The 16,182-nt window shown below is 44.7% G+C and overlaps 1 protein-coding gene across 2 annotated transcripts in view; it reads left to right on the plus strand.

The window, feature by feature from the left end:
• The window catches only part of LOC118777769 (G protein-coupled receptor kinase 5-like), a 34,136-nt gene extending 20,244 nt beyond the window's left edge, over positions 1-13,892 (plus strand). Inside the window, exons 2-17 of one of the 2 annotated variants that reach the window (XM_036528917.1) lie at positions 4,317-4,412; positions 4,930-5,042; positions 7,596-7,673; positions 8,368-8,468; positions 8,571-8,663; positions 8,899-8,962; positions 9,126-9,266; positions 9,613-9,803; positions 9,965-10,002; positions 10,406-10,495; positions 10,985-11,193; positions 11,379-11,516; positions 12,338-12,475; positions 12,609-12,740; positions 13,041-13,101; positions 13,578-13,654. In XM_036528917.1, the coding sequence (XP_036384810.1) occupies positions 4,317-4,412; positions 4,930-5,042; positions 7,596-7,673; positions 8,368-8,468; positions 8,571-8,663; positions 8,899-8,962; positions 9,126-9,266; positions 9,613-9,803; positions 9,965-10,002; positions 10,406-10,495; positions 10,985-11,193; positions 11,379-11,516; positions 12,338-12,475; positions 12,609-12,740; positions 13,041-13,082 (1,664 nt within the window). In that variant the 3' untranslated portion in view covers positions 13,083-13,101; positions 13,578-13,654. Of the gene's footprint in view, positions 1-4,316; positions 4,413-4,929; positions 5,043-7,595; positions 7,674-8,367; positions 8,469-8,570; positions 8,664-8,898; positions 8,963-9,125; positions 9,267-9,612; positions 9,804-9,964; positions 10,003-10,405; positions 10,496-10,984; positions 11,194-11,378; positions 11,517-12,337; positions 12,476-12,608; positions 12,741-13,040; positions 13,102-13,577 lie in introns of both variants that reach the window. The other variant, XM_036528916.1, reaches the window with a different exon arrangement.
• The last annotated feature ends 2,290 nt before the right edge of the window (positions 13,893-16,182 follow it).

Here is a 16,182-nt window from a genome sequence, read left to right on the forward strand (position 1 = left end):
GTGAAACAGGCATGTTGTGTACCACTGTCACACAAACAAGAGTACAAATGCATAAGGTTTTGGCACCCATACATAATGAAAATAATAATAAACTATTATTATTTATTAATAATTATTAATATAAATAATAATAAATTGATGTCACACCTCAGGGCCACAAGGAAGAGCAGCAGATCCGCAGTGAGAAGGTATGGCAGTTGCATGGTGATGACCTCACAAATCCAGGCATCCCTTTTCATGTGACTTATATTTTTCTGTTTTTGCCAAGAGATTCTGGTAATGTTACACCTACCAAAGACTGTGTCAACACTTGGTTATCAAGTGCCCAACTTGGTTATCACACTTGCCTTATCACACATGACCTGACACTGTGAGGGACCCAAAGGCCGCCGAACAGCTCTGTGGCGGGCCCTGGATCTCACCGTGTGGCTGAGAAACACTTCAGCAGGCCAGTTGGGCATCCATCCCACAATAATATCACACCCCCATCCCCGGGTGCCTTCATGCCAGAAGACTGGTAAGGAGCCAAGAGTATCCCCCCCCCCCCACTGTGTGATCTGTGCTCTCAGTTCCCAGGAAGAGTAAGTGAGTTTGTGTGTCTGTATGTGTGTGTGAGTGTGTCTGTGTGTGTAACAGAGCGTATTATTTACTTTGGAAGATCATTCCGGTTTTAAACATCAACCATGGGACGAATAAACAGTGCGTGCACATTGCTTCTGACTCAGGCTATTGTCCCACGGTTTGGCCTGGTGACAGAGCAAGGGACTGGGGACGCCCCCAATATTGGCAGAGAAACCTGCCCTTTTTCTGTGTCTCTCTCCGTTTCTCTCTCTGTCTCTCTCCCTTTGTCTCTCTGTCTTTTTATGTGTGTACCTCACACATAGACATACAGTCTTACACTGTATTTCTCTCTCTGTGTTTCTCACACAAAAATTCTTTCTCACTTGCAAACACACTCATATACATACCACACCAAGCCCCAAGGGACAGCAGCTCTGGGGGCTGGAGGAAGTGACCTCACTGTGTGGGTGTGTCATAGAGCAGCATGGTCACTTATGACCAGGCTTGTATTTCCAGACTGTTCTGAATGATAACAGAGAAATTATTCATCACGTAAGAATACCAAGAAAGCCCTCTCCCAGTAGCACAGTCTTTTAGCATATGAGTGTACACTCTGTAATGGTGAAAGGGGACGGTGTGGGGAAGGACCCGAATCTTGGAAAGATGTTAACCTTGTATGCTTGTGTAAGACGTTTAACTAATCTGACTGACTATTAAAAAGAAAATAGTGGGTGATTCAGTTTCCGAGATTTGCTAAGTACTGAATCAACTGATCCGCCACAAGGCATAAAGAGGATGCCGACTAAAGGGAAACAGTTAAAATAATACATTCAGTCAATTGGTATGTGAGAGAATAAAGAGCTGAGCCATGGGATTAGAGGCGAGGCACTGCACTGGTAAGGGATGAATAGTATGACGTGTTCTACAGTGACAGGAATCAGGCAGTGACAGGGAGTGTGGTGTAGTGATTAGGGAAGTGATCTTGTGAAGTTGGAGGTTTGTAATTTTGAGCCTGAATGCTAAGCACACATCATCAGAAGTGGAGGAGTAGGGATTTATTTAGCCAATTAAACTTTGGAATGATTATATGTCCAGGCTGAGAGAATCAAATTGAGACTTTAACCAGGACACGAGGAAACTCCCTACTTTTTGTTATAAGAGCCACGGAATCTTTAATGGCTGTAGAGTGATCCTAGCTTAGTTGAAGGACCAGTGCTTGAATAATAAATGATAGCCATCCAGTCATTAGAAATGATTGGACCCCTGACCCAAATTTTGCTACAGGACAGTCTAGACAACGCCACATGCTGTGTCCCAGCAATCAATTTAACATGGCAGGCACCCTCTGTCTCATCTCTGACGTGGTTTATCATATTGATCTGCAAAGCTGCAAACTCCAGTTGTCATCAGTTCATGGGACCGTTCCATGATCACTCTGTCATCGAGAAAGTTACCATGCCCTCTGTATAGGAGGCTACTACACAGAAATTGTTGAGTTGTGTGACTTTGGTTACCCCAACCCTCCCCTTCCACTACACCCCCCCCCCCCCCCCACAAGGACAAAAATCCATCTCAGTTTCCAAAATACGTTATCAGCAGTATTCTTTGGAGGGATGCAAAACTTGCTGAAGCAGTTACACCAGGCCAGAGTAACGTGACATATGGTGGAATTCTTGACTTATTACTTAAAGATGTTCTTATCTCTGGGGGCAAGCATTCAACTTTGACCTTGTCTTTTGAGGAGTAAGTGGAAAAAAACGCCCTTTGCAAAGCTAGACTGAGTTAAGCTTTTAACTCTTCATATGCGTCACTGTTGGATGCTTTTGGGAGCCAGATACTCTCCTGCAATCTTGTTTGCTAACGGAATAACCGAGGCAGTGTGTGCGTCTCTCCCCCGTCCCGGGGGCTTCAGCTGAGCGCGAGCTGTGCTGAAAACGCATGCAGTATCAGTCACCCCGACGGAATCCGATTTGGCAGAGGTCTGTGTCCTGGGGGCAGTGCGACTGACTCCTGTTCCTAGCTGCTTTGGTGGCAAGTCTCTGAGGGAAAATGAGAGACGTAAAGGAGGGAGTACTGTCATCGGTGAGTGAGAGCCTGTGCTCCGGGGGGAGCGGGAAGCCCCGCTCGCGCTCGGATTAATGCTTCGAGCAGATGCTCGCGGAGTGCGTCAGAGTGTACGGCGCAGTGCGCAGCGCGCCAGAGACTGACGCTCCCGGGTGCGATCGATGCCTCCTTTAATTCGCCGCTCGATGAATCGGGTGTGTGGAGAGGCCAGGCGAGGCCATGTGAGGCCAGGAAAGGCAGGGAAGGCCCAGGCCACGTCGGAAGCCCCTGATGCTGGTTGCTGTGCCGAGGTTTTAAGATTTACGCCCATTGCCAGTTCATCCGGGCCGTGAAGGGAGAGCTGATGAAGAGACCCTGTGGGGATGTCCTCGTCTTGCTGTAACGCAGGGGTGGCTGCATTGCGTAAGTTTGACAGGACCCTCCATGGGACCTGGAACAATATGAAAATTTGGACATCACTTTGGCTCACCAAGCAGTTGTTTCTCAGGTCACCAAATGGCTGCTATGAACTTCTTTCCCTGTCACCTGCTTTTTAATTTATTTTTGTGCCCTGGAAATTTCCTTCTTGCAGATGCTATATGGGTTTCCCTGGATTAAACTGTCTGGCAAGCAAAAAAAAAAAAGAGATAGAGAAATGGATGACATCACCAAAATAACAACTGTTACATATCCAAATATGTGCACACACCCTGTATAGAGCCCAACATTGCAAACATTTCATTAGAGGTTGGCTGAGGTGCTTTTGTAATGCTTTGAGCTGTATCAGTGCGATCCCTCCCTGAGCGCTGTGAGCAATGTGGGAGAGAGTGCACCATTTCCAGGGTCCTCTAGTGGCAGGAAGCCTAAATGCACCCTGGGAAATGTCCAGCCCTTTCTCCTGCGCTCACGGCCAGTGTAGGTTATGCATTGCTGTATAGGCCGTGGGAATAATGGTGCAGCCGCAGCTATACTGCCAAGCTATCTGTTTAATGATTAATCAGTGTGCTCAGTAATTGATCCGTTAATGCTGTGCTTTGACCTGCTGAAGAGGGAACGATAATTCCAGAAAAAATGTTGAAGCTCTGAAAGACAGAGGTGGTGGGGGGGAAAGTCATTCTAGCTATGTTCGGATAAACGTGAGAATATTCATAACGTGAGAATATTCATAATAAGAGCTATTATTAAAATAATCAGTTAAACATGTATTATTTTCTTCTATTTGTTAGTCAGAAGGAAGGACAAAGGGCTACAGTGGTTCCATGGCAGACAAAGTCCATAATCTGTCCACATATAATTTGTCTGACTCCTTATGGTTTTTCGCTTGTGTTGTACTCTTACCTCACTTGTAAGTTGCTGTGGATAAAACTGTCTGCCAAATGAATCAATGTCAATGTAAATGTGATGTTAGTGTGAACAGTTCAGTATTAGATGTTAGCAAGCACTACTAAATTCCCTCAATTCTCTCTGTTGTCTGTTTTCCAATGGTACATGTTCTAATTCACAACCTGATCTTCTTACAGTGTGGCAGGGTTGTGTGTGTGTGGGGGGGGGGGGGCTCCCTACGAGCTGCTGTACACTAGAACAGTGATCTGGACATCGTCCCAACACCATACTGGTGTCTCAGACCATTGGGACCCTTCAGATCCCGTTCCTCTCTTTTCAGTCCGCGCCTTCTCCTCATCGACCCGCCTTTTCTCTCTCCCTCTCCCAAGGCGGTGGAGGGAAACGCAAAGGAAGGAGCAGGAAATGGAAAGAGATCCTGCGCTTCCCTCATATCAGCCAGTGCATGGAGCTGGGGAACAGCATCGGTGAGCCAGCGCTACCTGGGCGTCAGGCCCCGGGTGTGTGTGTGTGTGTGCATGTGTGTGTGTGCGTGTGTGTGTGCTGTAGTGCCCATAATTGAGAATGTATGCGTGTGTCTTTCCGTCTCCCTCTGTCCCTCTCTCCTTTGCGAGGTATTTTCTTGTTGTGTCTGACACTTCTGCACAGTGCCTGTCTGAGCCAGGAAGTGTGAGCCACTGGCTGTTCTTCTGAGACCGCCATGACCGTTAGACAGTTGTTGTGCTTTGTTTCTCTCCGCACATCCTCTGTGACTTAAAGCAGCGGAACTGGCAAGCACCCAAATCTGTCCAAAATCAATATCTAGCCTACAACATTTAAAGATTACTGATGCCAAAATGTGAGTGGTATAACAAAGTGGTTGTCCTGCTGGTTTGGCTCTGGGGCTGATCTGATTGCGTATGTGTCTACGTATGCCTATGTGCATGCCTGTGTGTGTGCGTGTGTGCCTGTATGAACACCTGTGTGTGTATTTGTGTGTTGCAGAGCGGGATTACCTCAGCCTGTGTGAGAAGCAGCCCATCGGGAGACAGCTGTTCCGCCTCTTCTGTGAGACCAATCCAAAGCTGCAGCGTTGCATCCGCCTGCTGGACGCAATGGTACTGAACACACACACACACACACACACACACACACACACACACACACACATCCATACATTCTCCTCACCCACTAGCTCTTTTGCCAGCTTACTCCAGACTGCAGAACTTTGAGTAGACTATTGGCAACATGGCTGTTATGGAGGGGCACCTGGTTTAAGCTTACATTCACAAACCGCTACTCCTCAAAAATACTTACTCCATGAATGGCCTATTTATTTTATGTCTGGGCAAAATACATCCACTGGGACATGTTTGAATCTTTTCAAGAAAGCCCTAAAATATATGAAGAGGCAGATGGTTCGGGTCAATGATGGAGCTGCTTTGCTCATCCTGCTCAGTCCTGATGACCAGAAGCAGAAACACAGACGCACCCCCCCCCCCCCCCTTCACCCCAGTTCACAAGGATACTTAGACTGATGCTGCAGCCAGGGATACTTCACAATGAGGCAAAGAGGGAGGATACTGTACCAATGCATAGGGAGACAATATGCAGACATCTGAGCATTGTGCAATCAATATTTACAAGGAGTGCATGAGGAAATGGGTTGCAGAGGAAATGATACTTTATTCCAAACATTGTAATGCAAAACCCAATTAAAGTGAAAATGCAGTTAGTACAAAGAAGTCCCTCTCAATGAAAGTTTGGATCGAGAACAAGGTGTGGAGTGTTTTTTGAAGTCTGGGAAACATCACGGAAGCAGCAAACATCTTAAATTCTCAGCCTCCACCAAAGTGTATGTGATAGCCCCTGTCACCTGCATAGGGTCATGTGACCATGGAGCATGTGATCATTGGCTCTGAGAGGGGAGAAAGAGATTAGGATGAGGAAACAGGGAGGGTTAGAGAGAGGTAGTGGAATAAAAAATGGAGAGGAAAGAGGCATGGGGGATGAAAAGAGTGAGTCAGAGATAGAGAAAGAAAGGAGGAGAGAGAATGAGGATGAAGTTGGAAAGTGAGGGGCCTGAGTGAAAGAAAGGTAGAAAAGAAGGAAAAGAGAGATAAAAAGACAGAGAGCAGAAACATGGGAGAGATGGGAAGAGAAAGGGGGAAAGGCAAAGAGAGAGAGGAGAAGGGGAAGAGAGGAGGAGAGAGAGAAAGACAGAGACAGAGTGACTGATTGAGAGAGAGAAAAGAAGGCAGAATACATCCATGAGTAGGTGTGGTCCTGAGATGACCCCTGAACTTAGAATGGCATGAGATCTCATTCTCGAGGGCAGCGCACGGCTCATGGTATGGGACTGTAAATTCCTCAATGGGCATGGATATGGTTTCATAACATGCCAAACGGACATAGGTTGTTACTACTATTGAAATACACCCTACGTGACTGCATGTTGTCCTTGGCCAGTGGATGTAGAGACTCCAACAAACAAACTATTTTTGATTTCAGGACAGTGTAAATTGCACCAATTACAAAACACTGAGGTGCCAATTGTTTTCTTTAGTCCTATGAAACTGTGGTTTTACCAGTAACTACTACAAGTTGTTCTCCACATAGACTGTCCACACAGCTGGACCATTGGCAACAGAAAATAAACTGTGTTAAAATACCACTGCTAATAATGGTGACATTTTTTAAGTGTGCAGCACACAATATTCTTAGACACAAGAGGGGTACTATATTTGTGACTCTGGGAGAAGATGTGTGTGGAAAGGTCTGGGAGAAGATGTGTGTGGAAGGAAAGGGAGCACTATGTGTGAGTGTGTGTGTGTAGCTGAGGGGCATGTATGCTGTGTCAAGTCAATGCTGTGACAGAGATTCTGGTGCAGTGACACTCCATAACCTTTAGGAATCCTGCTAAGTTTAACTTGTTGGTTGTGAAGGGGTGTGGCAAAAAAACCTCATTGTGTCAGAGAGGTTGGAGGGTTGGTGCCGTAGGTGGTCTTGGGGGAAAATCATGTACATTCAGATGGACTTGTGTGAGAGGATTGCAAAATGTGGATTTCCACTGTGAAGACAACTCTGATACAACTGCAACACATTCTGTAGGTATTTCCATTACACGTCATGATTAAGTGGCATGCATTAGAAATTATTTCTCTATATATATGACATAGCATCGTGATTTTCATACTGGTTAAGAATCTGGCTTGTGCTCATTAGGTTAGAGGTTTGATTCTTAGATATTCCCTGCTGTTGTGTCTTTGCGTGAAAAAGCCTTACTGTCTTCAATAGCTATCCAGTTTAACACATGTATAATATATAAAAACAAGCCATGTACATGGCTGAGGGTAAAGCTGGGTGACTGAAAAAGTTTAGACAGCTGGAGGTATTTAGTGACGCTGTTTGGGTATTTGAGCTCACTGTAATAAGTCCACCCACGTCAGACTTCACAGTACATTATTGGGAGGCGATGGTGGGCGTGAGTGTGTGAAGAATCCATCCGCCACCCACTGCGCCTCATTCATACATCTTTTTCAGCCATTTATGCACTTCATTTGAACCCGTTCTCTCATCTGGAGCTGCCTAGCTCAGTCCCAGATGAGGCTAACCAAGGAGGGCGTAGGGATCTGTGCGCTAAGGCTGCCTTGCCATGATCTCTCTTTCAGGACGCGTACGAGGTGACGCCAGATGACAAGAGGAAGAGTCGCGGAGAGGAGATTATCAGGATGTTTCTCACCAAGCAGGTACCTCCTGTCCTTCCCCCTGTGCGACATTAGGGGCGAGACAGGCCCAGGGGTATACACCTCTGTGATATGAGTCCTGCGTGTGCCACGATTAGTGCGTATTATTATTATTATTCCTTCATTAGACTGAGGCTCTTTCCCCAGGTGACGTGCAAGGCTAATATGCCATGATGGATTAAACAGATTTCACATGAGCAATAAGAACAACACAAATAGGTATAGAAGCAGAGGTACAGGTACAGAGTCACAGCAAATCAAGCTGAAAAAAACAGTGCAAACAGTAAAAGCCTATTATTTTCAGGCGGTAATCATTTTAGGCGTTGCCAAAAAATGATCCTTAAGAACAATATAATTACATCATAATAAAGAGCATGCAGAGCCTAACAGTGATCTATAAAAATGTAGAATTCAATCATAGTGCTTCTGTGCAACCAGACTGTAATCCATAAGAGCAACGCAAAATTGCACTGTCATAGTCACAGTGGCTTGATCTGAAAAAGCTACACCAGTCTGTAACATATAATTAAAGTAAGGATTCTGTGCAAGGAGCAAGGCTGGTCCAAACTGTGGGAGCCAAGGTGAAGTCTGAATAAGGGTTTCTAGACGTGTGAAAATAGAAATGTGGTTGCAGTAAGGCACACTCATGTCTTTTCTGTGTGTGTGTGTGTGTGTGTGTGTGTTTGTGTGAGAGCAGTCCCGTGACTGTGTGTTGGAGGTAGCAGACAGCCACGGTCCGCGTTGCAGGGAGAAACTGGAGCAGAACGCCTGCAAGGAGCTCTTCAGTGACTGCCGAATGTGAGTCCTCACCCCTCTAAATCCAATGAGCACCCACCAGAGCCCCCTTACACCACCCCTACCTCTGCCCCCTCTCAGCTAACCATGCCTTTATGACAACAGGGCCCTCCATGAACACTTGAGCAGAACCCCCTTCTCAGACTATCAGGACAGCATGTACTTTGATCGCTTTCTACAGTGGAAGATGCTGGAAAGGTTGGCTTTCAATTTTAATTCTGTTTTTCACCTTAACGCATTTTGCTTTTCCTGGAACTTTACACTAGATGACAATATCCGATAACAGTAATTAGATGTTATCACGGGATAGGATAAGGGTAAGAATGTGGCAGTTATTGAAAAAAAAATGTTGTTTGCTGTTCCAAGCTGTTCCTGCTGATATATATTTTTGTTATTTAAATTTTAAAAGATGAATATTTATTTCTCTTTTCAGGCAGCCAGTCACAAAAGACACTTTTCGACAATATCGCATTTTAGGAAAGGGCGGATTTGGGGAGGTGAGACTTTGATAGAACTCGTTTTGGAAATAAAAAGTGTTATTGCAGAGCTCTCTCTGTAACACGACAGTCCTTGCTTTCCATTTGCACCAATGTCCATCGGTTAGTTTAACAGCCTCACTGGCCCTTGGCTGAAGCTGCCTGCTTCCTGCTCTTTGCCCAGGTGTGTGCCTGCCAGGTGCGGGCCACGGGGAAGATGTACGCCTGCAAGAAGCTGGAGAAGAAGCGCATCAAGAAGCGCAAGGGCGAGGCCATGGCCCTCAACGAGAAGCAGATCCTGGAGAAGGTCAACAGCAGGTTTGTGGTGAGTTCACACCCTACAGCCATGGCCAGTGCATGCTGGTTCTCTCACTCTCTCTGTTGCATGGAATGTCTCATGTTATTTTTTACTGTAATTATGGTGAGTGATAACATTTATGAATAATTATCCGGTAATGTAGGGACACATTTGCCATTTTTAGAGAGGCTCTACTCAATCTCTACTAATGAGTCTGTTTTTTAAGTGTGTTTGCAAAGATTTTCATTATTTTGCCAGTGTTAAACAGCTTGCGACATTCTATGACTTTAGCCTGATCAACAAAGCAGGGGTCAGAAAAAAATTCCATTTTTCCCTTATTAGTAACTCCCCCTCCCTTTTTTCATTCTTGCAGGTCAGCTTGGCATACGCGTACGAAACTAAAGACGCCCTGTGTCTGGTCCTAACCATTATGAACGGAGGGGATCTCAAGTTCCACATCTACAACATGGGCACACCTGGGTTCGAGAAAGAAAGGGTGCAGTTCTATGCTGCAGAGATCTGCTGTGGCCTGGAGCACCTGCACCGAGAGAACATCATTTACAGGTGAGCTCCATTCATAACTGTATTTTAGCTCATAAAAGGAGTGGTGGTTTTGACAGTGATGAAAATAACTGTGCAGTGAAATGCAAGATGATATTGCAATCTAATGTCACTAAATGAAATCCAACCCTCTCTGACTGTGTTCATGCATTTTTTTTTCCCAGGGATTTAAAACCAGAGAATATTCTTTTAGATGACTATGGTGAGTATATTTCTGCTTCTTGAGACAATGCGGATGCAACCCTTCTGGTTTTCTTGACAGCTCCACCAGCGTGTTGTGATCAGATTTAAGGAAGACCTGTCTTTCAGGAAGTTGAAAAAGTCACTGCGCTGATATTACGTGTGATTATCTGTGCATTGGAAATGATACCATCTGATGTGGTTCACTTTCACAGGCCATTTTTATAGGGAAGAAAGTGTAGGTGTGAAGTATGAGTTATGGCATTTCTGTCATTCGTTTCCGCATGTATTTCACTTGTATTTGTCTATGGTCCTAAATATAGCATTTGTAGAATTATAATTACATTGACATGACTGAAGGCGTGCAGAATGAGGACATGAATAATTGGAGGAGCGCTCCAAACTCTGCCCTCTTACCCCCACAGGACACATCCGGATATCTGACCTGGGTCTGGCCATTAAAGTGTCCAAAGGGGAGACCACTCGAGGGAGAGTGGGGACTGTAGGTTACATGGGTATGTGTTTGCCCTCCCATAACAAACCACCAGCCTCCTCTCATACCTTGCAGGGTTACAAAACATGTTCAGAATTTTTTTTTTACCACATCAAAGAACAATATAACAGGCCTACCAATATCTCAATGGAGTGGTGCTACAGCCTGGGTTTGACCCCAGTCGTGTCATGAGCCGACTTAAACAAGAAAACCAGAAGCAAAAAAAAAGCATTGTAACTTATAACTTTCTAATCTGCAAAAAACAGCAAAGTGACTTTTTATCAGGGGAATCCACACTGCCATTGATAACGCGGAATGAATCACAACATTTACATTTAGTCAATCGGCAGACTGTCTTATCCAGAGCGATACCCCAAGTGACTACATCAGTAACAAAACATATGGCTAGTGGTATCAACTGTATTTACTGTCTACCTGAGAGTGTTGAATATCCCATTGTGTCAGTAACAGTGAATGGGGGGAGTGACCGTGGCGTTGTCTGTTCCCGCAGCCCCCGAGGTGATCAACAACGAGCGGTATGCGACGAGTGCGGACTGGTGGGGGCTGGGCTGCCTGATCTATGAGATGACGGAGGGACGCTCGCCCTTTCGGGCGCAGAAGGAGCGCGTCACGAGGGAGGTGGTGGAGAAGAGGGTGCAGGAGGAAGAGGAGGAGTACAGCAGCAAGTTCAGCGAGGACACCAAATCCATCTGCAGGATGGTGAGTGAGCTCCCACAAAGGTCTCACAGGAACCCAGAAGAACATCTAATACTACTACTACTATTACTAATAATAAACCCACCCTAATGTGCAGACTAGACTTTCTGCTTCTTCAACAAGCCTAATACGCAATCCTACCCATGAGTCTTACCTCTTTTCTTTTTGTCCCTTTTCTCCCCTCCCAGCTCCTGACCAAAGATCCCAAACAGCGGCTGGGATGCATGTCGGATGGAGCTGTGGTGGTGAAAGCCCAGCCCTTCTTCAGGACCATCAACTTCAAGCGGCTCGAGGCTGGCATCCTGGAGCCGCTCTTTGTACCTGATGTAAGGGCTGCTGTTACAGCCAACCCTGGGCACTAGTACACTGTTTAATCATGAGTAACAATCAGCATTTATTTATGTCATTCAAAACACGTTTTTTTCTAGGTGAAAGTGGTTGATTAGACATCCAAAGGATTCATAAATCAGCTTACTGAAGGCTATCTAATGTGTTGTGGATACTGTACCTACATCAGACCAGCTTAGCTTAGCAGTTTAGCTCTATGATTCTTGATGAGTTGTTCCAGTCAACTCAAACAGTCCAGCTATGATCCAGTTTCAACAGTGTGGTAGTGGATCATAGTATTATACAGTGAACCTGGGTTTCCTTGAAAGAGATTTTGCCTCAGAGGCTGGGCTACCTGCATTGAGAGTAACATCAGTAGCCTTACGACATGCATAGGTTCAGATGTTATAACCATCTGCATCCACTAAAGGGTGTATTTAACTATTGTTTTGTTGTCATGGGAAAGTGAGGCTCCATGAACTGTCAAAATGTGGAGAGCTTTCATATGTCATCAGTGAAACTGAGCAGAACCAAAAAGTGTTTTGCTATTGACAACAAAGTCTTGTGATTGGTCCCTGTGGTTCTGGGATTCATAAAGGTTCATTCACCCATCGCCGCTTTAACTTGGGACCTCCCCTTACGAAGGGTAGCTCTACAACTCACAGAAGGTCAAATGACTAGCTACTGTGATACCCAGCAGACACCAAGGAATATAGTCAATGATTTATGACAAGTACATACTTAATGATTTAACCTCCAGTAATTCTCATGGACAAATCAGTATGGTCAAATCACACCATATCCCTCCCTTCTCCCTCAGCCCAGAGCTGTTTACTGTAAGGATGTCCTGGACATTGAACAGTTCTCCACTGTCAAAGGTGTCCACCTGGACCAAACTGACAATGACTTCTATGCCAAGTTCAGCACAGGCAGCGTCCCTATTCCATGGCAGAATGAGGTAAAGTCCCCTCCATGTAAAATGGGTTTCTACTGCTTTGTTTTTCTGTCTTTCACACTCTCACGCACAAACTTACACACATACACATAAATCCAGGGTCAGTGCTGACAGACTGCTTCATCCTGTGTGGCAGATGATCGAGACGGAGTGCTTTAAAGAGCTGAACGTGTTTGGGCCTGGTGGCTCACGGCCCCCTGATCTGGACTGGGACTATCTCCCAGAGCCCCCACGCCGAAGCCTGCGAGACCGGATCTTCAGGAGACACGTGAGGGAGCCGACACCAGAAACAGAACCAGAAAACGAAACGCTATTGCCACGCAACCACTAGTGATAGGGAAGTGTCTTGGTTTTGGTACTTAAAACATACTTACCCACATGTGATAAATAAGGCTAATGGACATGGATGCATATATACATGTAAAGCGAGTAATGAGTTGGATGTGCAAATTCTCCTCAGCAGAGGGGAGAATGAACTTATGTGGATTCTGTACACACTGTGTAATTCACACATGGGCTGCAGCTCACTTGTCTGTCTTCCTGCATGTTCTGCCACGCCACACATCAGCAGGGGGAACAGTACGACCGTCTCTGCGCCACACCTCTGTAACGTTGCTTGCTCTAGAGAGGTAGATGCCATTGCTCACTGCCGCCTTCTCTCTCTTTCGCTCCATCGCCTGATAGCAAATGTTCACTGCAGCACTGCTTTTCCTTTGTGCTGAAGCGCTCAGCAAGGTGGCCCAGTTTGAGATGCATTAAGTACTGTGGGGCTAGAGCAGGGGTGTCCAAACCTCTCCTGGAGGGCCACTTATCCTGCATGTTTTAGATTTCTCCCTGCTCCAACACAGCTGATTCAAATGATCAATTCGTAAGGAACTCTAAGGAATTCTGAAGCTACTGAATAACAAACTGATCATTTGAATCAGCTCTGTTGGAGCAGGGAGAGATCTACAACATGCAGGACAAGTGGCCTCCAGGAGAGGTTTGGACACCCCTGGGCTAGAGTGTACTCTTAACGGTATCAGGTTCTGTGAAGTAATAGCGTTTCTGCCTTTGTGCCGAATGCACCCTGACACCGATGTCTGTTGTGCTCTTGGTTCCCCAGCGTCCAGAGGTGGTGATCGCGCACAGTCGGATGCCGTCTTCCAGTGTCAACTCTGTGGACTCTATATCGAATTCAGCCCCCTAGTGGTAGACATGGGAGTTCCTCCGTGGGATCACAAGAGGCAATCTTTAGCTAAACACTAACCTGAGTCCGTGGGTCCGTGTGAACGGGTGGCTAGGACAAGCCAGGAAATGAAGGATAAGTGTCACCTCATTAACACCCTCAGGATTGCTGGAACATGGAGCCACCAGTGTAAAAACAAAACAAAACAAACGTTAACATTTTCAGGGGATTTATTTTCAAAGACCACTGCAGGGAATCAATCAAACAAACACGCACACACAAACACACACACATACACACACAGAACACCAACCTGGAGGCGAAACATGTTTTGCCTTGCATACTCTCAGGCCAAAGACTTCATTTTTTTGTTGCTATTATAGTTATCATTGTTTTGTGAAGTGTTTCTTGTATGACCATGCTAAACTTTGAACAGAGGCGATACAGAAGGAGGACCAATCAACATAGAGGACTTCCAGTTTTAATTTCAGAAACAACCTGAGTCTTTGACCTTAAAAAGGAGAGGAGGAAGTGATATAAGGGGAAGCCTCATCCTGTGGCTCATGGGACAGTATAGTTACAATGCAGGGTCCAGAAATAAATGCAGTTTCAGTGGCACATATAACCTGTGAACAGGAAGTGAAACAGTTACAGGAAAACAAAGCAGGAGATCCCATTGATCATCAACTGATAAAAAGCGCACATATAAAGGTCAAGCGTTGCTGCTGCCCCAGATTTCACTGCTGACATCCACAAATGTCCCAGACAATCAGCACATTACACAGCAGAAAGCAGACAATCAGCACATGACACAGCTCCATACTCCTGACAGTCACAACACAGAGAGGCACTTTCTGCTCCTAGCAACTGATCTTGGATCAGAATCCAAATTTTACACTAACTGATTTGGGTTTGGTCTGGAGGTGAGCACAGTGATGTTAGATCTGCTGTCAAGGGTAAGAAGTACCCAAATCACAGAATTCATTCTTTGACATGGTCTTATGTCTTCATGTGAAATTCCCAAGATGCCACTTTAATCTTTTTTATTTGACCAGCACCACAAAAATGATCAGGACAAGCCGCACAATTTTTGTAGTGACAAGCAGTAAAAAAATGACCCATACTGCTTAGGCAATTTTGGTATAATTGTCATGTTCATTGTTTTGTTATTCTTTTAAGGAATCCTGGATAGAAAATGTAAATGTTTTGTATACCCTTGCTTATAGAACCGTAGAACTCAGAACAGCATGTATTCCAAAACTGACAATGGAGACAATCAATCCACAAAGGACCAACACTGGCATGGATAATACTATTAATATAAAGACCGACCTTTAAAATACAAACATATAATTTGTACACCTATTTGGTTCACCATCTGATTCTCAAGTCTAAATTCTGTTTCATCATGATCAGGATTAACTTGATACTTGCAGTAGGTAAATACTGGCACTGTTAAATAGTGTATCTAATATATCTAATTTGTAGTTGTATCTGTATTAGAACAACAGATTTTATTGCAATACTCTCAATGTATGTCCAGTAAGAGGTAGAATTTTTTTCAGTACCGTACTGTATGTCAGATTCACATTTTACCAGATATCAAGTGCCTCCTTTTTTGAAAAATTAGATCAGATGTCCATTTTAAAATTTGCACTTTGAGTTCATTAGTTTCTTGGTGTGCTTGTTTGTATTCCTCTGGATGAATTATGTGTCTTAAGTGAAAGTGAAATGCTATTGCCTCCATTCTGGCTAGCCACAATGAACTTCATCTTTGATTTTGGAAAGGAATTTCAGAATTGCAGCAGTTGTGCCCTTTCTTGTGTCTCACACAACTGATTTTAGTTTAATCTCTCACTAATGAAAAATATTGGGTAAAAATAAAAAAACCTGTGACACTCTTGAATTTTTAAACTCAGTGTCAGGGACAATGTTAGATTGAATCAAGGCCCAAATGCAGGGGAAGTACAGTACCTTCTCACTGTAAAGAGCCAATTCCAAATGGAGCTAAACAAACACTGTGGCAGCTCTATGCGCCCCTGTCTTCTGTGGCTCCCAATAAACACTGTGCTGGGCAGAGAGAGCATGTGGTGTTCTCATTTCCATTAGTGTGGTCAACCGAAAGGCTCGGGAACAACAGCTACTGGAAATACTGGGAGCAGAGTCTGTTCTTCTTTCATGAGTTTAATTTCAGTCATGTTCACTTTACGTTGGCAAAAATGAAGGAATAAAGCTATAAAAATGATGACAGGAGCCATTTTACAACAGCCATGGCGTGGGGGAGAGGGGTGGTTACATACAAAGCTGGTGAAAATGCAGAATCAGATCACTAAAAGTAAAAATGGATAAAAAGCAAATGGATAAATAAACAGACAAAAAATGAAAGAACAGAGGAGAGAAGAACCAAACATAAGATCACAAAATGGGGAAAATTACAGACAAGCCTACCTTAAAAGAAAATAAGCAGTGAGGTATGGAGACATCCACAAGCAGTTAAGGAGCACTTCTTGTTCTTGAAGAAAAATGGTGAACATGCTGTAGG

This window comes from Megalops cyprinoides, chromosome 5 (assembly GCF_013368585.1).
Source record: "Megalops cyprinoides isolate fMegCyp1 chromosome 5, fMegCyp1.pri, whole genome shotgun sequence".
Taxonomy (NCBI): Eukaryota; Metazoa; Chordata; class Actinopteri; order Elopiformes; family Megalopidae; genus Megalops; species Megalops cyprinoides.